The 25,868-nt window shown below is 39.4% G+C and overlaps 1 protein-coding gene and 1 long non-coding RNA gene across 2 annotated transcripts in view; one reads left to right on the top strand and one right to left on the bottom strand.

The window, feature by feature from the left end:
* The window catches only part of LOC114935010 (putative G protein-coupled receptor B0563.6), a 39,057-nt gene extending 19,093 nt beyond the window's left edge, over positions 1-19,964 (top strand). Inside the window, exons 3-6 of the mRNA XM_029307754.2 lie at positions 15,846-15,995; positions 16,539-16,789; positions 17,148-17,435; positions 17,773-19,964. Coding sequence (XP_029163587.2) covers positions 15,846-15,995; positions 16,539-16,789; positions 17,148-17,435; positions 17,773-18,024 — 941 coding nt within the window. The 3' untranslated portion in view covers positions 18,025-19,964. The remainder of the gene's footprint in view (positions 1-15,845; positions 15,996-16,538; positions 16,790-17,147; positions 17,436-17,772) is intronic.
* On the bottom strand, positions 1,709-25,809 carry LOC114935012 (uncharacterized). Its single transcript, XR_003820405.2, has 4 exons — positions 25,322-25,809; positions 10,932-11,144; positions 1,955-2,071; positions 1,709-1,767 (listed from the first exon to the last, which is right to left on the bottom strand). It is a non-coding gene; the product is annotated as an uncharacterized LOC114935012 (long non-coding RNA).
* Between the last annotated feature and the right edge of the window lie 59 nt (positions 25,810-25,868).

The raw sequence follows: 25,868 nt of genomic DNA, 5'->3' as shown, positions 1-25,868 counted from the left end.
CCGCGTATGCAGAACGTGATTGCTCGCAAAGAGGAGCGTTTCGGGAACAACCGGGCGAAGGACTGGATGAGATTGGGACGGGCTACGTGTTCGTGGCGAGAGCTGTCTCTCCCGGTCCCGTTCACGGGACAGAGAAAATTCGGCGGTTTTTGCGGCGCCGCCGACGTCCGCGCTCGTTTCCGGGGCAACGAGGCCAGTGCATTAGGGAGGAAATTACTCGGCAATTCGATTTTGGTATTTTCGTTGGGTTCGTGGCGCGCCGTGCCGTTTCGAATGGCACTCCGGATTCACGGCACTCTCTCTCTCTCTCTCTCTCTCCGCTGGCTTCGAGGGCAGACACGTCCCCGAACCGTGTCTTTATCGCCCGGTCGGGTTCCTTAAGGATTATAGACCGTAACACGTTCCCGCGTATATGAGGCTTCCTCCCGGTTAACTCCGTCGCAGCTGCGGAGCCGCGGAATATAGACCCTGAGGCGCTGTGCACACACGAAATCCCGCAAGAGTGCAAAGCTCTAGGCTCTAAGTGGCTTATGCCATCGAGATACCCTGTGCTCGCACTCAGCGAAAGTATTGTCTCGCGCGTGCTCGCTTAATTCCGCCTAAATCCAATCGGGCTGAATTCTTTTCCTCTATATTCTGTCGTGGAATCTTAACAGGAATTCTGGAGCTTTTATTAGATCCAGCAGAGATAAACGCGATTTACATGCGCGCTTCATTATAAATAATGAGGGATCAAAATACAAACGACCTCTCTCCTATACCTTTCTATAGTCCGAATAAAATTATAAGTCTGAAAAATTATGCGACCTGCGAAATTTTCTGTGTGAAATTTGCATCGAAATTCTCTCGGTTAAGAGTATCGCGAAATTCACCGTGGAAGATCGGTGCAATGTTGTACCAATTCGATATCGATACTCGATAGAGTTACCTCGATATCGGCAAGCGCCCGGATGCAAGAAATCGCCCGAAATTTCCGTTTTACTCAATTTTCTCGCACACATGCGAGACGTTGGAAATGCAGCCTTAGCAGGGTTTAAAGGGATTAGAAGAGACAGAGAGAAAGAAGGACGGATATGATGATATGATCTCGCTTGCTCCGCATGGCTTTCTCTCCTTCTGTTTCATTCTTTTTTTCTCTCTCTCTCTCTCTTTCCCTTTTTCTGTTCTTGATTACCTATAGCCATATATATGTGTATTCTGGGCTTTAATCGCTTTCCTTCGAGTTTCCGGCACCGGGTTTCCGCCCTTGATCCCGGTATCTATCAAGAAACTTGGTATCCGGATGCGCCGACACGTCTATCCTCCGTGAAAATTCTCACCCGCTTTCACCAGCGGCTGTTCATCAAGATTAATGATTTAACCAGCAATTCGCGAGTAACGGCTAATCAAATCTCATTCGAAAGTGCCATTGTAAATAACGTGATAGCCCGTTATCGAATCGCGTAAATTGCATTGCGCGATAATAAATAATTTTATCAAACATAATCGCTTAACCCTGCTAAGACTCTACTATATTTGAGATTATATAAAAGAGCGTTCCGTAAAACTGCAATTTTTGAAGTATGACATTAAACGCAACGATCTAATAAAAATGTAATTTTGAATTACAAGTCATGTTCGAAATTATCAAAAAATACTGTTAAAGCTGAAAATTATTATTATTATATTTTTCTTAAATATTTAAAGATACCAGAGAGGTACATAAAATACTCATCGATAAGATTTAATTCGTTTGTGATAAAAATTTCATCGGGAATGCAACAAAATCTGTAACATACAAAAAGATATATATATATATATATATATATATATACATGTGATTCAGATTCGTATATAATAGGAATGACAGAATAAAATTCTAAGAGTATCTCACTGATATAATTCTTTGGCGTAATTCGAGTTTCCATCACTTGTTGATTTTGCCATCAAACAAGAAATTCAGATATCTACTTACGTATAAAGGAAGAAACTCGCAACGAAGATCTATTACTCACAAAAGTCATCTTATATCTTATATCTGGTCACTGTTATCCGAAGAAAGCACGAAGGTTATTTGTATTTGCAAAACGTCCTGTAATCAATAAAAAAGAACCAATAGAAATAACTAAAAAAGAGAAAAAATAATGTTTTATAATTCTCTTATTATAACTTTAATTAATTAATTTTTGTGATATACTAATATTAATATCTCTTCCATTATTTTCATTTACATTATTTCAACACAAATCAATATTGTATTATTGCCCGCGTTAATGATAATTCTTTATCATAATAATAATCTTCATAATTTAATTAGTAATTCTAAAAGAAATTGTCTCGGACTTTAAATAAAAAAATTACATTTCTATTTATCTTTTCACACTTTTTTCTTATTTATTATAAAAGAGAATTCTTGAAATAACTATCTAAAACCTGTTGACAAGCTCTATAAATTCTGCACTAGGAGATTTATCTCGTATGATATATAAAATATGAAGAAATTGAACGGAGATTCTCTCTGACCCTTATGATAGACGATGGTTTTCGTGCCATTCGCTATGGCCAATCAAATAGACAGAAAGTGCACGCGCGCCGAGTAGTCCCTGTCGTCGTTAGAATTCCGAAGAAGTCGGCGCCAATTTCGTTAGATAAGCGGACGTGCAGTGTACCAGTGTCTATACGTATCCATAAGGCGGCTGGAGCTTGCATCAAAATTCCAGCGGCATCAGATATCAGAGCGAAAAGCTAGCATCTCTCGATGGTAGCCGTCACGGCGCTCGTCGTATCGAAGGAAGGAAAGAAAGGAAGACGAAAGCCTTTCCCGTGTCGCGCGCATCACGTATGCACCGACGTGTATGCAAATAAGCGAACAACGTGCAACGTGCTCGTCACGCGGAGCGGGTGCATCGATATGCGCGACGTACGTCGCCGAGGACGAGGACAAGGATGCAGGCAGGATAAGAGGATGCGCGAAGGAACGTGCCTTCGAGTCTGGAAATATTGCGCAGAGGAAGAAGGCGCGGTTCGAAACAGCTGATATATTAGCATTGTCATCGAGACATTCATTAGAAGACGTCGTCGACTTTACATCCCCTAATGGCTGGCTGAACATCCCGCGAAACGACATCGTTAAAGCGCGATCGTCGCGATCCCGAGTCGTTCTATTGCGCCATGACCGTTTATTGATACGTCGTTTCCATTTCTCGCGAGACGTTCCCGCCGTGACCCACTTTGTTTCCATCCTGGCTTTCGTTTACGAATGCCACGCACGGCAGATAAGCGGTCGTTTGTATCCTTCGCTTCTCTCTTCTTCGTCTTCTTCTCGCTTCTCGTGCCTATTGTTGTGACGACTGAAACACGCGGCTCTTCTACCGCGCCAGATGGAGTCCAAATCCTCGTATTTTCGCCAAATTATTTCAAGAGCGAAAGATACCGACGTCACTGAGCGATTTATTTGGAATTCGCTAAATCTGGCAAGTGACGAGAATGCGAAACAAGTGTGTGACCAAGGAGGAAAAAATCATTTTTAAATATTTATCGGAGCTGAATGAAGGATACACGGATATTGAAAGGCTCTCTGAAAGGTATCCTTCGAGAACTTGACACTGAATATATTTTTAACGTTGAAGAATTGAGATAAAATTGCGTAGATCATGAATGACTGAGGCGGAAAAAAGGATTTTTCCGCGAGCTGTCTTACAGTCCAATGATCGATACATCGAGGTACAGCGAGAGAGACGGTGAGAAAAAAGGGATCGTCCAAGTTTGATTATCCTGCCGGGAAGACAATCAAGCTCCCGCAACACACGCTGATCAAAGGAATTATCAGGAAGCGGAACACGCATCCGCAACTACGAAGTAATTCCTTTAACATGTCGCGCACCTGCGCGCGCGTGCAGATTTATTCTATTTTTGACACTCCGAGAAACTTCGTCACGCGCGAACAGCTGAAAGAAAGGGAGACTCATTGTTCGGCATGAAAAGAAGACCCGTTATCCTTCATTTTTTACGCAAGCAGCAGACATTTTATGAAAGGAATTGCGCGTGTCTGAAGAGATAAAGGTGGTCGAAAATATTGCGTGACGTCGATTTAATGTTACAAAAAATCTGAAAATATTTATATTAATTTATGTCTATCAACGAAAACGAGAAGCTCCTGCGAAATTAATGTTCTCAAAAATCAGAAATATATTTCGTGAATTTTTCTTTATTTTTTAAACGATATTGAGATTTCGTGCGATCTAACATAATTGCAATAAAGTGATTAAATGAAGACACGTATGATAATGAATCTTTGCGTAAAAAGCGGGATTTCGTCGTCTGAAAAGTTAATTCGTAAAGCTACGTCATGATTAATTACGAAAGCAAACTGGGAACATTATCTCTGGGAAGACATAATATTTATAAAGCCGGATAAATCCGAGGATGGAGAAATAAGCCCCCGGTGGGAACAAATAAGCCTTATCCAACTGCGCGCTTATAGAGTGTCTTGTTCCCGAGTATTCTTATCTTATTTGGAAAAATATATTTAGATGAGAGCGGGAAATGTAGCGATATTAAAAAGCAGGAAATATATATATATATAATCCTTTCTGATTCTTCGGATTCTTCAAATTCTCTGACTTTCAAGATCTATTAATCTCGTCTCGCGATATATAGTACAAGCCTCGCCTCTGTCCTTGTCTGCCTTATGGATTTCTCGTCGCTGTTGCAACAGGGAAAATCTACTAAATCTACACGGGCACAGGCCGTGTTACAGATCCAAATAACAGCGTACTCGAACTACTTCGGGCTTTATGAATATTAACGATCGCACGTGAGAGTATTGTCGTCCGTTCTCGCCGGGGAATATTAACTCTACCACGGCTAAACAACTCGGACTGCGCGAAATAGTACTCGATTCCGAAATCAATGTATGGACATTTTTTGACGTCGAAACAAAACTCCGAAATTCACCGATCATCATCAATGTTTTTTTTTTTTTTTTTTTAATACAAGTTGAAGCACAACCATGAAATTATCTCATAATTTATTATCATCACGTCGACAGATGAATGTAAACTTCAACAAGATCGACGATAGTTTTTATTTCCCTAAATAATATTAGAAAGACAGAATATATTTTTCCACCGGCACACAGTAAAATAAAAATGTAATACGATTAGCAAGAAATCGCAGCGATGAATGTATTTAAATACGCAGGAGTTTTCGGCATTTCACTGCGGATTAATTTTTATAATTTAATCTTGAAAAAGATTCGCATATTCTGTAAACAAAATTGCAAACTTTTTTAAATCAAAGATTTTATTTTTCTTTTCATTTTCTTTAACTGGCTAATGCTTAAAATTATTCCTACTGTGGCAAATAATAATTAAATACAATGAAAAAAAATCAGAACAAATATATATGATATTTACAACTACTAAAAAATTCAGATCAACTCTTTACACCTTTATTACTTTGTACATTTAGTAAACTTTTTAAATGTATCTTAAATATTTCAAGAATCATCCATAGAATTGTAAAATTTTTTTAAATATACGTCGAATGCATATTAAATAATACTAAAAATACTCAAATATTAATTGAAATATTAAATCATAGTTACTTTGCAGAGTTTCAAATCGCAATAAATTTTGCAATTTATCTGCCATGTAATTAGAAAGAGCATTTATCTTCGGTATCCGAGAAGTCACCTATGACAGATGACTTGATGTTGACAAATGCGGAACGATGACGAAGGTCAAAAATCAATTATCGAAAATCATATGATGAGAAAATATCTTTACTAAATATGAACGATATTATTTTATTTCTGAAATTATGTTAACCGCGACTTTTTAGTGTCCATCGATTCTTCAAAATAATATAATATGATAATAATCGATCTGAAATTTCTAAATTCATTATACCTCCCGCGGCGGTGTCGAGATAGATTTAAGGATTCAGTATAACGTCCATATATTAAGAAATTGCGGACTACCTGGTCCATAAATATTCATGCCTACCGACATTGCCGTCTAAGATAATAATTAACAATTCAATTTACTTCGTGCCGCTGTCACGGTCGCTTTTTCTTTGCACAACGGGGAATCTCAATATCGATACGGAAGTCCTCGCGAGGCCTGTCAGCTTCTCTTCTTTTACAAAAACGCGTGTTGATTTTGCGAGTTTGAAAATGTTGTAAAAACGTAGATATACGACTTTTTACGAAAGCTAGCTAGACAAGATAGATCACGCGTTTTTTCGTGAAATATGCGCGAATATAGTGTATCCTCGAAAAAATGCATTCTCGATAAAACACGCCTAACTTTCGCACAAGAACAAGCACAAAAAACTTTCCCCGCAAATATATTTTAGCGATGATTATAAGAGGAGAAAAATTGCAAAATTATTATATTCTTCAATTTTCTCCTCCGCGTCTTTTCTTCCTCTTTACTTTTACATGCAAATGTTAACCCGTCTCAATGCCGCAATATTAACTTTTTGCGCTTGTAGAGGATAAAATTGTAGTTATCGGGGAACAATTTAAAGTTAGCGACGTGTTTATTTTTTGAAAAATATGTGCTTACTCCCGCGCGAGCACGTTGCAGCATTTTCCTAAGCGGTTAAACAGCTGTAACGTCGTTCGCTTAAGCCGGGCATTTGCATGGCTGCGACATCGCGTTTCAACCGACGACTAAGGAGATTCAGTGGCCCCGATCTTAAGATGGCCCTAAGATAAGACATATTGAAATTATGAGGAACAAATGAACGTTTTGCACTCGTCAGCGCTCCATCGTATTTTCTCCGCAACTCTTCATCATATTTAAACGCTGCCATCGAAAATTTAAAACCAAAGATTGTCTCCATTCTTCCATAAAATAGAACATCAAGAAATTTTCGTTGTAGAGTTTATTTTCCCGTCGCATATTTATTTGGTTTTTGTCGAATATATCTGATCGTGATCGTAATAAAGTAGACAAAAATGGCCATATTATAAATGTATGGCGAGAACATAAGCAAATTACGGCCGATTTCGGTCTTCACAATTTCGATATATTACGTCCACGTGATGATAATCGAGCTGCAGGCTGCATACTAAGAGACTATTATAGCTTTACTTAACGTTCCACAGTGAGTCATTCCAAACCACATGCCGTACATTTTCACATATATACGACGAAACCGCTCTTCAAGTTGCACGTGTGAGTTTTCTTATTTCCGCACGTGTTACACGTCAAGGATCGTAACGTTTATTTACTAAGAGAACTTGCCGCGAATTTACACTCTCATTACACGGCTTCGCGAGAGAGAAGTTATTGGTAGAAATGCTCGAAAAAATATAAAAATATGAAGAGTAAAAAATTAAAGCGATTCGCGAAAAAGTTCATAAACAATCAGAAAGAAGTTTATTTTTCATTTATTAATTCTTCTACATTTATATCTTTAAAATTGTTGAAAATATTCATAAATATTTTTTAACTGTCAAAGATTCTGATAAAAATAAATGTTCTCTGATGCCATCTGAATTTTTCGAAACATAAATACTCGTCCATTTTTTAATTCGATTTACCAAATCAAACGAAAGAACCACTACAACTGTTAACAGTAGACGATTACGTTTACCGCGGGTAACTTTTCCGGAAGAAAAATTCGCGCCACGTTGTCCTGGAGGATAAGATCCGTCTTCGCCGACGGAGATATCCGTCTCAATGTCGTTTAATTTTTTGATATAACGAGACCGGAGGAGAGGACCGGATTTCACGGCGGATATATACGAGCGGCGGTGTCCGATTGCCGAGCGCGATTTAGGACGACGGTTAATCTTCCGGGAAAGTTTCATCGTCCTGTCCGACATCCGCCCAACTTTTCTGACACTCGACGTAGCGGAGCGCTCAATCGCGGCTGTCACGCCGTCCGCGAGATCCTTTTTGTCCAACGAAACTTCTGTCGTTCCGCCAGCTTCGCGGCGACGACGACAGTCAATCGTAATTTCCGACGTGTCTGACGTTTCAGCACGCATCCATACTCACGTACACGTGGTTAGAAACACACCAAAAACTCATGTTGCTCCCAACATGCCCAACTGGGATGTAACAAGCGACTCATAACTTAACATAATTATTACATACGTTCGCGATTGCTGGAGGGAAAAAACGACTAATCTGATAAGATTCATTCTGATCGACATTTTCATAATAAGTTCTATGAGCAGGTCTTCAACCGTCGGCCAATTTATTCTGATAAGACTACCCCCGCATTATTGTCGGCGCCATGTAACTTTGTGAAATTACGACTCGCATAACGAAAATGAGTAAAGTTGAACTTTACTAGCTAGCAATTAAATTGTTCTCGGCGAAATTACTGAAATAAAGTTCGTAATATTGATTAAAAAAAGACTATAATCTTGCTATTTATCTCTTAAAATATATATAACTTATTATATAAAAAAATACATACTATACACAAAACTCAAAGCTAACTTAATAAAGTGATTCACGAGGTTTTACTTCGTTTCAAGAGAGCACTCCTGAGGTCATTTTAAATTAAAAAGTTCATATTAACAAGGGTTCTCTAAATTGAAAATTTATGGAGCTATGGCACTCTGAATTTTAAAGTAAAAATAAGCATTTTTATGAATACAAAATAAGATTATTACTAAATATTTGAACAAGAGTAGTGCTTTTGTTATTTATTAGGTGAAAAGGGTAAAGATTAATCAAAACAAGTCTTGCAAATTTTATACCACTTTTTACTATTTTTTTAAAAATTTTATTTAAATTGTGTTAATTTTTTTATTATCTTCTTAAAAATTTCTTTTCAGCAAATAAACATTTCGCTATAGATGGCAGACATTCAATGGATCTATTTTGCAATTTTTTTCTGTACAACGATTTTTAAAAATCGTTCTTTTCCACACGTATGTCAACCGCATACGCCGACCTACCTTGAGCCGGAGTATGTGAAGTTAGTCCCCCCATTTTTAAAATTTCAAAATATAAAAATAGGCGGCTAACTTCACATACTCCTTGAGCCAAAACTATCCGTGACAAGAGCAGCGCCGTTCATAATGCGACTTTCTTCTGGTCTTTATTTCTGGTCTTCTACTCTAACAACTTTACTAACAATTTTTTCTTGGTCTTTATTAAACAACGTCCTGCAACTTCCTGCACTACTTAATATATAATGTTATTTTGATCAAGAAAAGTTTTAGATAAGCGGAAGGTGTATTTCACAGAGAGGGGTTAATCCACGCGGGATGAAAGCAGACACGCACTGATCCTAGAGCCTGACGCGTTTAAGAAAAAAAAAAGAAATTACATGAACTTTTTCACTCAAAATGAGTCCTCAAGAATGCTGAAACACCGATAAAACCACGTTGTATATATGTAATGCATTAGAGAGCGGTTTTTATATCTCGTAGTAAAGAAGTTCCACTAAAGATAAAATTTGTGTACGAGGCTGGATCCATCAAGTTGTGCAAGTTTAGCGTCATTCGTATATCGTCGAGCTGCGATATTATTCCGCGAGTGCATTCGCCTTCGTGCGTCTCGCTTCGTGAGTAATGGGACAAACGACGCTACAATATTTCATCAAACTTCGCCTCTGTGTACAAGACGCAATAAAACGAAAATCCCACCACGGCCCAAGTTTGTAAACCTGCGAACTGTCAGTAAACTGAGCGCCGTAAATGTAACGCGGGCGTCGGCGGCGACGTCCCGGAATCCCGGATATGGATAACGATTTAATTCCTTTCACGCCGGAGTCTATTCCCGACGGAGAGTCCCGCATTCGCAGAGAGCTCCCCCGAGGAAAACGCCGCGCAGTAAAAAGGATAACGAGAGCCGGCGGCGCGGAGAATGCACTTTGTATGCAAACGCACGAGGGATGATCGTTAATTCCCCGACACCGAAACGAACCGAGCGGACTCGTCTCCTTAGATAACCCCTCATTATGTCGAATGGCTAGTTGAAACTTCTCTTCGACCGCGCTGACTCGGAACACTTTTCAGATCCGCGAGCGATTGCGCGCGTTAACGTTCAAATCGCGTCTTATTTCTTCTTTCATTAAAAAACAAATCAGCGACGTAGTTTCATCCTATACGTAAATTATAAAATAAATAAATTATAATAAATTATCAAAGCTGAGAAATACAATTTCGAACTGTCAAGTTTGCGCAATTTATGCATTATTTCAATTTAGGTATGTATATAAAATAATTTTAAAATAATTTATGTATACTTAAAAAATGATTTTACCATCTTCTCGAATGTTTTGTATATTTTAATCTCGACACACGCAAGTCTCGAATCGAAACGTCATTTCGACAGACGCGGAAGTAACGGGAGGGAAAAGAGTTTAAAATTGTAATCCTTCGCGCGTCCCTATCTCTAAGGACGATTCCTTCGAATGCTCGGAATACTGAACGATATGCTCGACGTTATTTCCCCGAAGATGCCGAGGACACGTGCGAATTAAATCTTTTCGTGATGCGACGTTTCGATAACGTTTCGAAAAACCGTGTATCAACGTACACTTTTATCGACAAACTCCGCCTCTTTGTGCCGCTTCAATTCCCGAGATCGACGAGCTGGAATCTTTTAAGCGGCTAACGTCTCGATCTAAATCGATCACTTACCTGCCTCTCCCGACTTCCACCGGAAGATTCGAACGAATAATCTTCGTGGAATAATATTTCGATATTTCGCTCTTCGCGCGCGCGCGAGACATTCAGGATTTATCTCAAATCGTATAATCTCAGACGAAGACGTGTTTTCCCTAATCCGCGAGCTTCGTCCACGTCCTCGAATATAAATGGCAATTAAAGAGGACGATGAAATTCCCCTCGTGAATTACTCTGTCTACGCGAACGTCCGTAATGTCTGCGGGCCCTTTTTTCCTTGTCCTTCTGCCACAATATTACCGCGGAATAGTTTATTACCGAGTGTGTGCAATATTGCAGTACTCACCCTCTTTTCTCTCGCTATCATTTCCAGGCGTTATGAGTTTCCAACGACTCGGTCATTGTCCTGGTTTCAACGTTGATCTCTTATTTTCCCGTTTCTCTCTTCAACAGGTCTTCCCTCTACGCGAATTATTTCGTCAATAAATTTTATAGATCGGGACGAAATGTTACAAATGTTCTTCCGTGTCAAAATAATCTGTTCTCGATTTGATTCTATCTGTAACAGAAAGAGAGATCATTATATATAATTGATGAATGTTTCATTATATATGACAAAATTATAATTTTTTATTAAGCATACATAATTCACATTAATATAATACAGTTTATATTTTTTAATATTACTAAAGATGGGTATGATTACGTTGTACATTTTAATAACAATACGTGTATTTTTTTCATTAGTTTTCAATTTTTAATAAATTATGATATTTAATTTTATAATTTATTTAAGGATTAATAAGAATGAAATTTCTTTATCAAAAAGAGACCATTGAGCAAATATATCTAAAACATATAGCACAAGAATTCTTTTCGTCGTTGACCTGTTTTTCGGGCTTGATAATTTATTCGAGACATACATTTTAAAGTGTCTGTTTTTAGAAAATTATTTGTTACACATTTCCGACGATCCATCTCTTCAGTTTAGACTAACACAAGATTAGCAAAGATTCTGGCACATGTTAATCAGACCATGACATATTCACATCTAATTCGGGAAAGCTCTAGGTTTATTAATATAAATCGAGTAGGTAGATCGAGAATAAATTCCTCAGAAAGACGAGTTAGATATTGAGTTTCTGCAAAAGTAATGGAAACACTTCGTGTGTTTTTCAACAGGTGGTGTAAACGCCGGCAAGTGCGGCAAACGCTGACTGTAAGAAAAAAACTGTTAAATTCAACACTTTAGTCCTGCCGCTCCTTTCTCTTTATCAAATTATTTTACATTTATATATCCTGTGAAAAATAGTATTTAATCATGAAGCGATTAAATATTTTTCATACATGTATAAATGCAAAGTAATTTGATAAAATTAAAAACTAATTTTTTTAATTCCTAATTCATGTAAAAATTACATCGAAATTTTGCTTGCGCACAATTTGACCTCCGTTTATTTGATTGAAATGTAGATTTCGCCAGCCCCTTGGGCTTTCACCGCGGATAAGTTCAGAACCCACGTCAGATGGTAGCCATTGGTTTGAGAAAACATTTTTTTCTGATATTATTCTTTCTCGATAGAGTATTGATATATTCCATGGATTTCGGCCGATGGTGACCTCGACCGTGCCGCTTCGCCTTCAAAATTCAACCGCAATTTATTATACTGGAACACGCATGTACCGTAGTTGCTCCGACGTGATAAACGATAGATTAACGATCCGCGTGGGAAACAGTGCTGCTTTTATGGAGTTAAGCAGCCGTTCAGCTGTACGCGACGTCATCGCGGCGTAGTTTCGCCGCCCGGATCTTGACAAATGGACATTGCAGCTGGCTTCTCCCTCGGGATTTCGATAAATTAAACATGCCGGGAGAACGCGATTTGTAAAATGTCGCCGCAGGATGCCGAGTAACAACGTTGCCTGGCGAGACATCACATTTTTCTTGACTCTTCCTGCTTTTGTCGACATACACATGCACAAACACACATTTACATAGACGCGCGAAAGGTGCGAATTATTAATTTTGTTGAGTATGACGATGATGTAATATCTTGTAGTGACATCATTTTCACCAGAAAATTTTAAAACGCAATTTTTGAACATAATAATCAATCGAAACGACGTTAATATTCTATCAATTACGCTCAAAGCTAATTAATCATAAAATAAAAATTCTTCATATATTATTAATTTTTTTTTTTTTTTTACAAAGTATACATCATTTTTCATTCATGTAATCAAACGAACCAATGGCATATTTAAAATATCCCAATCTCTTCTTGAGTTAATACGAGCTTGTGTCGAGATAAAAACATTGGCATATTTTGTAACACTTTCCCGGAAAGAGACGTAAAAAGTTGCTCGATCTTCGTGCAGCACGCAAGAAATGTTCATTCAGAACGTAACTATTGTAGGATTTATTTGAGTCCGGCGACTCTTATTTTTACCAATCAGAATTTTATCTATCTGACGCCTCTTTCTTTCGTGTCCCTTCTTCGTCGAAGCGTATAGCAGCGTGTGCGAGAACGAATAAGAAAACACCGAGGAATCGGCCAATCAACGCGATAGGGTTTGGTAAACGAACCGTGACCCTAAAACGGGTCACTGACACATTAATTCCCGTCGCAGCGTCTGCGTGCGTTAACGAGCTCGACGCCCACCTCATCCGCTCTTCCTGCCTCCTAGAAAAATGGAAAGCGCGGATCAGCCACGGTGGTTTCCGGTAAATGAGAAGTGACGAGCTACTTTGACGCTGCTCTTCTTGTCTTATGCAATTTAAGAGACGCGTTCGCGTTTGAAAGAGGAGACTCCTGGCAAGCGACTCCGTACGTAACAAAGGATAAGTCGAAAGTAACGATGGTTTTAGGTATTAAGTTTATACGTGATAAAAGAGCTTTAATCGCCTAAGAAAAAATTCGAAAATAATCATTATCGTGAAAGTATTAAGATTAATTTGCGTATTTTTCTTTATATTATATTTTATTCAATAATTTTACTCGACCAAGGTGTAATCATTTTTTAAATCCTTTATCCTGTACTAATATAATATTTTGTGTCATTACACGCGTGTTATTACAACAGCATTATTACATGAATAAAATGAGAGTGTAACGTTACTTGAATTATAGAGTGCTCTCTTATTTTCATTTGCTTAAAGAGAAACGTTATGACTTTTAATTATAAAATAATTTATATTTATGTATTCGTGTTGTTTTACGGAATGAGTAATCAGAGAGATGATATATCAAGGGGTTTATTTCGCGGAAATGAGCAAGTGAAAGAAAGGGGTCGGAATTCCTGGACAAGAACTCGACCTCGCTCGCTCGTCGAATCGCGAAAAGATAGAGGCGAGAGATGTAATAAAACTAAGCTAGTTCTTCGTGGCCGTTGCTGACAGACGACAAGGCGGCAAGAAATTGTAATTTAAATGGAAAGATACAATTTCGTCTTTAATGCCGAGGCTCTGGCGTAAAAGTTTTACGAGCTTTCACCGTGCATTGTGTAGTCGGATGGAAAACTCGACTTTCATTCGCGCGACATTAGCCAATTTCCGGTTTCTTCTCGACTTTCATACTCCGGCGAACGTGTATCGCGCTCTTTAATAAACTTTGGAAAAAGAATCGTAATAGAGAACTTTTCTCCGTTTCGTAATTAAAGCGCCTGCCGTTCTCCCGACGAACAAAGGACTTAAGGGTAGCTCTACGAGATGGCTGGCGGAACAAGAATCTAGAAGGTCGGTTGGTAACAGTATCGACTGATGAGGCACTGAAGCCACCCCTTTTTGTCCGTCCTTCGGTTATCATCGACCAAAGAAATACGTTACCGGCGAGCTTTTCGAGCTTATCGGTGGTTGGAAGCTCTACTCGAGAAGCTGGTCGATACAACGAAGCGAGGGTTGATAAAACTGCCTTGGCTAGAGTTTGAGCATTAGATATCATTAGTCGAAGATAATCCAGAAATAATAGGCGTGGTATTCATTATAAAGTTAAACGGCCGCAAGTCTGGATTTGACCAGACTTCTAATGCGGTCCATATTTGCGCCACGTCAATTGCTGTCGAGATTTTTATTGATTTTCACATTTAATGTATATCTTTTGTCATACATATATCTCTTTTTTTTTGGATCCTTTCCTTTGCGTGGATTTTTTGCATGCAGGGAAATTGTTAAACGAGTATTTAGACGTCTACGCAGAAATTTGTGCGCATATATATAAACATCTCGTTAAACGGAACTCTTCCTTGTTTATTAACAAATAAATTTTTTTCTGTCGTAAATAATCTAAAAGTAAGTAACCATACTCATAATTTTTGGCACCAAACACAGGGACGACTGTAATAATAACTACAATTTTATCGAACATTAGAGACTTTAAGAAATTGGTCGAGAATAAGAAAAATTATACAAGAGAACAATTTGGTTGCATTTAAAATAAAATAAGAAAGATCGAGCTCTTCTAAGCAATAACTCTTCCATTAATGTGCTGTTAATATCCGAAGAACTTTCCACTGTAATCCCATCCGGAATGTGCAATTTTCTATCCAATTCGCGATCATACGATGCAGAAGAGCAACATAAACAACTCCTAATTGCTCTCAGGAAATTTCGCGAAACGTAACGTAAATACGAGCGTTAATTGGTGTCAACGAGCAGTAAAAGCGCGTAACACGTGGAGCAATAAGCAGCGCAACCGACCATACGATAACAGTAAACCGATGGAAATTGGCAAGAAACGCATATCCAATTGAGATTGTCAGGAATCGCGAGTGACGATAGATGTAAAATAAAGGAAGGGTAAATCGCGCGGTGTGTATTCACGTGTGCAAATAATGCCGATGACTGATTGCCTGAATGAGTAAGCAAAATACTCGTGGAACAATAGGTAGGAGAAACGTGGTGTTATGAATATTTATAATTGAAGTATCGCGACGCGCGCGAAACGGAGAAATGCGGAAGATATCAAACGGAACGAAAAAAGAAGGAAAAAATGCGTAATGACTCGGAATAGATCATGAAGAGTGATTTAATCTTATTCTCGTCGTTTTAAGCACCGCAGAGGCGGAATGAAAAATTTCCCGGAGATGTTCCCGGGAATATTCAGGGAAGTTGCGAGAGAATGATTAAGTGAATTGTGTGCCATGTTCACCCGCTGTTCCGGGTTTATGAAATCAAGTTAACTCGGTCTACTTGGGAATCTCTTATTTTTCCCTGTCCGACTACCCTTCTTGACCCCGGACTTTGCTCCTCTTTTTGTTGCAGGTTATTCCGCGGCGGCGCTTCTCGCGATCCTGTTCTGCATCCCTTTCGCGCTTAGGGTTCTCATCCACAAGGAAATCGGGGGATGGAGCAGCTGGCCGCAGGCCTTCTATCATGCTCATCTCGAGCTCTTCCTTGGGAACGGCTGCCTGGGTACGACAAAACTTTGCCGAGAATTCCGCTGCTAAATTCCGCGCTAGAAAATTCTCCAGAAAGTCCGACTCGCTCTTTCTCTCGTTTTCTCTCTCTCTCTCTCTCTCTCTCTCTCCCATTAACACCATTTTCGCGGAAACGACTGATACGATTCTTACGGAGGAAATGAATTTATCCCGTTATCTGCTCTCCCTACGCTACGCGCGAAAGAAATAGAAAATGCTCGTTGGAACTTTGTCAGCGGCGGTAAACTTTTGCTCGCTCTCTTGTATCTCGGAACTGTTATAAGTTATAGCGATGATAACGATTAGAAGTTTGCCTAAATGTAGTTCAAAGAAACACAGCGGAGAGGAGAAAGAGGGATGCGCACATCAAAAATTAAACGGTACTTTGCCATGAAAAAGAGTTGTGCAATTTTTTTCGATTACTATATAAATGTGCGCGTTAAAAAAAAACGTACAAGTACATCTGACGAGAAGAGAGCTTTTAAAGCCATCCCGACGCTATATATTCGAGAGATATAGAGGTTAATTGTATGCATAGGAGTTGGAGTAATGATGCTTCTGGCATTGACAGTGGAGCGTTATGTAAGCGTCTGTCATCCCGGACAACACACGCGACCACTCTGCGGACCACCTCACCTAACAGTGGCGCTCATCCCCCTGGCTACATTTCTCGTTTATCTGCCGTATGTATTTCGGGGTGAAATTACGACCTGTCTACTGGCGCCAGACGGCCCTCTAATCTACCAGAAGGGGGAGAATCGGACGTTTCTTCAGTCGTGGTTCTTTCAGGTAATTCATATCTCTTGTCTCGTAAAACACTGTCCTTTTCCGCTAACAAAGATAGCTTTCGCACAAATATTTCCAAAAAATACCAATAAAATACCGGAATAATTAACGTTTTATCAATTATTCGCGTTAATTAGCTGTAACAATATCGTTAACGCTAATTATGCAAAATGTTCCAAATTGATATAGCGGTGTCTGAGATTTAAAAAGAGTATCTGATATTTAAGTTGAGGTCAAAATTTCTGGAACGCCTTGCATGTTTAATCACATTCCGTTTATGATCTTAAAATAGCGTGTATCGTATTTAATTGTATATTATGATTCAATGGCTCTTAATCTGCGATGCAAATGTGTACTTCAGATTTACAAGATAATGCTGGAAGTCATTTTTAAAGTGGCACCAACGATCCTTCTCGCCGGATTCAATCTGAAAATAATGATAGTGTACAGAAGATCCTGCGAACGACGTCGAAGGATGACCTTATCGAGAACTATTAGTAATGACGAAGATCCGAGAACTTTTGCCGAAGAACGAAGGCTCATTCTGCTCTTAGGCAGCACCAGCATCCTATTTCTAGTCTGCGTCAGCCCTATGGTTATCTTAAACGTCACTCTTAGCGAGAGCAATCTCAATCATTATTCTTACCAGGTAACAAGACACATTTTAGCTACTATAGCCTATTATTTCTCATTTTCAAATTTCCTGTCAGAGAGTACATTTTTTATCACAGTTTGCAACTGATAATACGATCAATAATAAAACTTAATTTCGAGTTTCAAATTCATTTAAGGCAACGACTCCTCCGTTTTCCAATTCTTTTTCATCATCTTGAAAGAATACTTAATCAGAGTTCGCTTTCTCTCTCGCCTCCTTACCCGGGAATGAAATGATTCAATTATTCCCTCGCACGCCCTCGCGCTCCGCCCCTAATTCTCGACTTCATCAATTATGAATCCGTCCATTAATTCGCCGCGTTCGGTTGCAGGTGTTCCGGGCGCTGGCCAATCTGTTAGAGGTGATCAATTACTCGATCACGTTTTACATTTATTGCCTCTTCTCCGAGGATTTTCGCAACACTCTGATACGGACCCTGCAATGGCCGTGGGTCAAAAGCAAGCAAGGTGGCAGAAGTCTGCCCATGAAACGTTCTCCAATACCGCGACCAACGACAACCACGACGACCCCGCCGACCACCACGGTCGCGACTCCTGGACATCTAGCTCGTGCCAGCGTTTAACACCGATCCGTGATGTTCCGCTAGGAAAACGAATCTTTCCGTTGAGAACTGAATTCAATTGTGCGAGTAAAAACAATGTACGAAAGTGTGTTGGTCACAATAACGTTGAACAATTTGCCTACATGTATGCAGAGGGCTTGATAGTCAAATGTAGTAGGCTCTTGCGGAAATTTCTTTTTGTTGAATAGCCTGATCGTTTCTATTTTTTTTTTTTTTTTTTTTGATCAATGACATAATTATTGTCGACAAAAAGACAACGAATTGCGTATCGTCATCAATTTCCCGCAGTGCTCTCTACGAATCGCGCTTACTACGATTCTTAGTGAGAAGGTATCCGGATTATGTGTATTCTGTGTACTGGCAAACTCTGATTGCAGATTTCCAGAACAGCATTTGCGAAACATTCCTGCGTACTAATAACTAGAATCAAGTATGTCTACATGGATGCTGCTGCTAAATTTGCGCGTTTGACTTGGACGATCAAATCGACTGACCTGATTAAACAGCTGATGTCCAAATATTTCTCTTTCTCTCTCGCTCGCTTTCTATCAAACAATATACATTTAGATTTTCGCCAGTTTCGCGAGATTGTGAGCATTGAAATCAGAAGACTCGACAAGTTCTTGCGAAACAACAATGAAAGTGCATAATGGCAAGGGATTCTGTATAAGCTGTCCGTCAAGAATCCCGTGAGACTCCTTCGCACTCTAAACTACAAGCGGCAAAAGTTTATAGTGTTGTCGATCGAGAGTCAGATCAAAGAGAGAGAGAGAGAGAGAAAGAGGAAATCGACGACAAGATAGAGAGAGAAAGAGAAAATTTAGACGATAGAAACGCCACGTTGAGAACCAGTGCAACGCGTCCGTGTGCATTGTGACCCGGGAAATTTATCAGAATTCGCACGGAATCGCAACGACAAGACTTGTGCATTGAGTCGCGCGCGATCGCCGTTGGAAAATTAAAGACACAAGAATGTGCGCTCAGAATGCGGGAGAAAAGAGAGAAGGACGAGAAGAAAAAAAATAAAAATCAAAAAATGAAAATAAAAAAATTTGTCAAGTACCTGAGATCGTACAAGGAATATCTTTTCTGCGGAAAAAAAAAATCCACGAGGGCTGAAATCGAGAGAGATGGAAGAAACCGCGTCGATTTCAAAATCACCGGAGACAGAAGGAAGAAGCGTGAAAGGTGTACCAAAGTTCCTCCGACTGGAAGTTTAAGATAGTAAATGAATGAATGATCGCGACGTCGAGAAATATTTTACGTCTGCGCCGCGAATTCGTGAATAGTCGTGATTTATTGCTGTGTAAATGTTATACAATTTACAAGCGCGCTGCCTCCAAAGTGATAATTGCGTTTCTCATGTATACACATCGCATTAACGGCATTAATCTTTTATACGCGATACATCTTCGCCGCCGATAACTTACGTATCGTTCGATTAGACCTTAAGCAATTTATGTATAGAGTTCGATACCGACATGGGAATTGAATTTCAATCGAATCCACATTTCCGCACCGTGTAATATAATAAAAGAAACGAGCAAAAGCGTATCTCCATGCGAGCGAATAACGCGTAACGTTGGATCAGGCTTTCGAGTTTAGCGAAAGGATCGCTGCCGGCTGCGATAATAATATTCCATCGAACTTTCCGAAATAAACCGCTACCTTTTGGTTGCATCACGTTTCCAAAATAGACACTGTATTCCAGAAAGATATTCTATCTCCCGGGAAATCGATAATTAAATTCGCCACAACGGTCCGTCCACGTTTGTGCAGTTCGATGGTAATATTATTTCGCTCATTTGCATACGTAAATCCCAACAAAGAACATTTCGCAATGCGAACACCCCTCTTCAGTATGCGACGTCTTGTTTGCCCCTAACTTTGCGAAACGCGCACGAACGAAGAGAAATAAATTCGGAGAAATATCTCTTCTACATTTTCATATCCTTTCCCCATAAACATCTTTGTGACACGAACGAAACAATATGACATAAAAGCTTCAAAGTAATTATTTAAAAATTAGGAAATGCTTATACGCTAATATAAGCTCCGTTATTTTTTATTTATCTCCTTTTTTTCTCAATTGCTACCTACAATTATTCTCGTTAGAAAAATGATAAAAATTTGATACGCAAATTATTGTTTAGATTCCACATCTGTGAATCAATTATATTTTATCATTTATATTTTCCACTCTGTCTTTGAGTAATTCAGCGTATTTTCCAACGACCTGTAAAAATATCCACAAGATGCTTCACGAGCGCTCGTCATCACGTGTCGAATGCGACAGCAGCGGTTTGCTGTCGAACCAGATGACGAGTACATGACGAGCAGCGTGCTGTATATCTAGCCTCGCGAAAGAACTCGTGCAAACAGGACGCGTCCGATCGTTGTTTCCATCGATTTTTGCGTCATGCGTCAGTCTGTGAAATTTTGATATTTACCGCGCGGATCGATAAACTCTTTCTTTCTCTCTCTCTCTCTCTTCCGTTTATTCTCGCGTGTGAAGCGAAAATATAACGCGTTCTTATAACATAAAGCGTTGATTAAACGCGACAGATAGACAGGAGAAGAATAATTGGTGAACGGTTTTCGTTGCATTCACGAGCGGTAGGAAAATTCGTTTCCAGTATGAACAGGAAGAGAGAAAGAAAGATGGGATTTTCGCGAATAATGGCGGAGTTAAGTGGATGCGGTGACCAAACTCTCTCGTCGTTCTTGGTACGCCGCTATTTGGAAATAATTTAGACCACCAGCATACGGGAGGGTTCATTACGGCGAAGCTATAAACATGTCACAGGGGGCGAAATGTATCGCATGCATACGCAACAAGGTCGGTCGCTTGGTCGGGCGGATGGATCTGTCATCGTTCGAGAGATAATTTAAGCGCGCGTGTATACATCCTCGACTAACGAAGAGATATACTGCCGCGGGAAAAGTGTGTTGCGGCACGTCGTGTGCATGGGCGTCCGTAGAATCTTTTCCAAGAAGAGGCACATTTTAATTATTTTTCCATCATTTTTCCTTAATTTTTTAAAATTTTATTTTTTTTTAATATTAAATATGCAAATAAATTCCAGTGTTTATTCAAACGGAGAGCAAATGCGTAATTTTTTATTGATTCCAAAAGGGGACAAATGCCTCCTCTTGCCCCCTCCTGCGGACGCCTATGGTTGTGTGTCATAATAAAATTTCGAAATACATAGGCATCGCGAGCGATATTTACCGCGTTCGCGATGTACATCAAGCACTCGTGTATAACAACTCTCTTTCCCAGCCAGCGGCGAGATATTCCTCCAACGTGTCTGGAGAACGAAATCGTTTCGGGAGGAATAGTCTGCGCGATAAACTGGGAATATGACCGGTGGCTTCGATGACGAAGGTTCAGTAATACTCCTCGTATTTTTTATACAAAGCTATAGAGATGGATATGTACAACAATATGTACAACTGACGTGATAAATTCTGCCAGATGATTTACGAGGATATTCCCCGAGGAAAAAAAGGTCTGCACGCGTTTTGTTTCTGTATCATACCAGCTTCCTTTCAACTCGAAGTTGTCTCATAAATTATTTTTCCGATTTTTGTTATGCTAAATAATCGTAAATCATGCGACGCGAAATTCAGGAAAGTACATGTATGTTGTTCCGAACATGACATAATTCAAATCCCCGGCCTACATCGACCGATGTATCGTATTGCGTTTTCGTTATCATTCCCAATGTTTGCCCGAATCTGAATAGTCAACTCGTCAGCGTTGAATCCACGGATTTGTCAACAACGCGGCCGCCGACGCGACACACTCGGTATCGCCGATCACGTGGATAAAAAAGTAGCACCGATTTGGCGCGCGACGCAACACGCTCCAAATTTTTGGACGAAATGGTACCGGTGGATGGGGTCATCCATGGTGGGGGTTGCTCTTTGGGTGGGCGTCGCTGGGTCGATACAGGGTGGCTTGGTTCGCCGACGAAGGCACCACGGGGTGAACGAGGATTCTGTCTACCCTCCGGCTCTTCGTTCGGTGACTATACGGAGTCTCCTCCTGGTGAATTAACTCGTCCTTTAGAAGCGTTTTATGGCTTGTCAAAGGGTGCGTCAATCAAAATTATACCTCGAAGTCGGGCGTTTGTTTTAATAATTACCATACTAAGATTTAGCTTTTTCTTACGAGCATTGATACCTTTTATATAGGTAATAATTGCTAAGATAATATTACTTAATTTATAAGGACGTAAAGCTCTCGTAAAAACAGAGCTTAATAGAAGCTTAGATAAATTTGAGAATTATTTCGGTGGACTAATAACGTCCTAGCTTATTTGGAACGTATCAATTAAAGGTAATCCATTGATATTTGATATTTAAATACGATTAATCATTTCATGATATATTTCTATTAACATTTTTTAATCAGATATAAGCGTCTGATTACTTGGATAATTAACTGTAATATCGTAAACAAGCGCCTGTATAAAAATAATATCGATACTCAAAATTGCGAGACACGTTTCGCAAATAAATTTGCGAACAAATTCAAACTGTTAAAAATAGTTCACTGGAGAAAAGAGCTAAAATAAACGAATGCAATCAATGTGGAAATATACGGAATTCGAAAAAATGGAATATAAAACGATTCGCACGTAACGCGTAATTCGATTGAGCCTCTCGATTTACCTAATATATACCTGCAAATGTAATCACGCTGCGATGCGACTGGAGGGGAGAAGAAGAGGCAATAATTAACGTTTGATAATTATTGCTCGAAATTTATTAGGGTGTAAATGGAACCGCACACTCGCGCGCGACAAGCTTATATAGGGCTGTACATGTATGCACGCGGAACAGCACGCGCGAAATCGACGGTCATGCAAATTGCTCGCGTGTATTTCGCTGCCCGTAGTTAACGACTCTTCCGGTCGGCTGAACCCCTAACGAAGCCGCACGCTTGTTCGCACGCGGCTGATAAAGAAGCGGCCGCGCCGCGACTGATAGAAACACCCTGACCGGAAACAGTTCCGATAAATCAGTATCCCCAACATTGTTACAACGCCGGCTCTCGCCCCTATCTTAATTGGTTTACCGTTGTGAAGATTCATATGTTAACTCGCAATTACCCCAACTCTCACAAAATGTAAATGAGACGCAATTTACATGCCTTAGAATTGTATATCCAGGATATCGCACACTGATTGCGTCAATAACACGGTTCGCTCGTCGATTATTTCTGATCGATAGGTAACCAAAAATCGAAGACGAAGAATCTTAAGGTAAGTGAAAGAAAATTAATTATCTCTGCTAGATGGAAGAACAACATCTGAGAGGATATTTGCATTTAAAAAGAAAAAAAAATTGATTAAATTTGTATATAAAAAATATCTATTGAAATTCGCGTCTGTTTTCTCTCAAAATATATTTGGATATATTATAGAATATAAATATATATAAATATAATTTAATCAAATGAAGTATACATAAAATATGCTTTATTTCAATGTAATTAACCAAAAAGCGCGGAATTTCATACAAATATAAATGGGTTAGTTTCCGTGGCATCACGATGCGGAGTAGAGGCTCGAAAGTTGGCTTCAAAGCTCTCGAAATTCGAGTCACCCTCTTGAACGTGTTTGAAAGGAGATCAACCGCTGCCGTTTGTCTCTCGGTTCGAGCATGTAGAACTATAAACATAGTTAAACAAAGGCTCTAGGAAAGCCGTCATCGGCTGTGTAATTTTCAGCCACTGGTATCATATATTAGTTGATTATGTAAAAGCAAGAGTCCTGGCAAAGATAGTCAATCGAGTTTAACCGGCAACAGTTTATCCCGCAATTAACACAGAGCTATCGCGAAAATAAATCTATAGCGATGGTATATAGATGCAAAAACTAAATGTGACATTGAAGCGACTTAACTTCGCGGGTGCGAAAGGCTACTGGTCCGGTTTTGAAAGATTAAATTTTCCTACAGAATTTTACTACAGAGATAGTTAAATAAATTTGAGCGACGGATTAATCTGATTTTCGCTCAAACTTTCGCGCGCGCACTTTCATAATTACTTTACTTGTTACTTACAAAAATTTTCAACATAACTGCGACTTTGCTCTCGCAAGCTTAAGAGCTTTATGTCGCGGAATAAGAAAATAAAGCGAAAATAAAAATAAAAAAGCACGAAAAACGCAAAACAAGCACATAAATTCGAGCGATGCGTTGTGGCAGATATTCGGATTAAATATATAGCGGCGCCGCAATTCCCACGATTTCCAGGTGCGTTTTAGTCGTGGATTCAATTTTCCACTCGAAACACCCTCCAGCCATCGTCTCGCGTTCATATCGTCGCCTCCCTTGGTCACCCCAGCAAATAGAATCATATATCCCTCCAAGGAGCTAGAATCACGTTTCCCCGCGATTTATTTCTTCGACGAATCGAGCAGCTCTTACCGCAATTTTCGCGCGACACCCGGGCGCAAAGACTTGCCAAAATATAACCGAGATTTTCTTCCAATTTCACCACCTCGCGAACAAGAAAAATACTGCTGCATCAACGAAACTTTTTACCGCTGGTTACCCTTTATAAGAAAATTGAACAGATTGAGATCGATCAGTTTTAAACTAGCACGAACAATAAGTTTGAAAAGATACACGTTAGTATCAGTACAAGCATTTTTAACAAAATTATAACTTTAAAAAATAGCTATAAAATATTATAAATATCACATCTTTTACAGTTTTGAAAAAGAGTATTATTATTTTAAATATTATTATTTTACACAACTCGAAAAGAATAATATAATGAATTCAATTATTTATTAATTTAACATTTCAGGGAACAATAATTCGAGTTCAAAAAAAATTAAAATTTCATACGTGTAAATATTTATAACAGCTGGCTAAGCAACACATTTTACTCCAAACCTTACTATCCTTTTTTTCATTATACTTTTATCCTTCGGGTGAATGATCTAAGATACGACTTTAATTTTGTAGAACGCAATGTGGATCTCACATTCCTGTCGAGATGTATGACCTTTTTTTAGATGGCAATAAAGCAGCGCTAAATCTATGAAAAATTCATCATTCAAATAGAAATGTCGCGCATTAAATATTGAATTATCGGGTATTAAATAATAAAAGTCCATGACGCCGAAAAATTGCGAGCGAATAATATGAGAATTAAACCGTCGCGTAAAACCTGATGTAATTTGCACGACATTTGTCACGACACGAAATATCATTCCTTCGGCGCTACCGCAATTCAATTTCTTTAAATTACCGCATATCCGCTTTATCAACGTACCTCTTTCCTCGAATATATAAATCGAAGAATATTCGCGCGTTCTAAGCTGAAGTTGAGGAATCGTCCTGCGCAGAGAAGGATACAGCCATCACCGGGCGAAGCAATTATTCACCGAATAAGGATCGCGACAGCCGTAAACAGTTTGACGAATCGCGTTTTACGCTTGTCCCGCGACAGATGTATCTGTTATTGTCGTCGACATTGTGTTGTTGATCGTCGGCTCCCATCTTCGCAGGGGTAGACGATCATTGACGTTTTTATGCCGAGGATTGCCGGCACAAGGACTGCTGACGTGCTCCACTTTGGTTCGCGCGCTTTGTCCATTACTGTTCGACGTATGTCGCGTCGAGCACTTTTGTTATTACTTCATAAGGAGATGGGGGAGGAGAATAGAAGAAGAAGAAAAAGGAGAATGTGCCGTGTCTTCCCAGAAGTCGATACTCGGTAGTTACGGCTTTCGTGGCTAGCCAATAAAAACGGACTAGAGAGTAAATCGGATTGCCGCAGCATCCCGGCGATGGTCAGCGAAAAACTGCGAAAAACTGCA

This window comes from Nylanderia fulva, unplaced genomic scaffold, assembly GCF_048542155.1.
Source record: "Nylanderia fulva isolate GAGA-0341 unplaced genomic scaffold, ASM4854215v1 Scaffold35, whole genome shotgun sequence".
NCBI lineage: Eukaryota > Metazoa > Arthropoda > Insecta > Hymenoptera > Formicidae > Nylanderia > Nylanderia fulva.
This window is presented reverse-complemented; position numbering and strand designations above follow the sequence as displayed.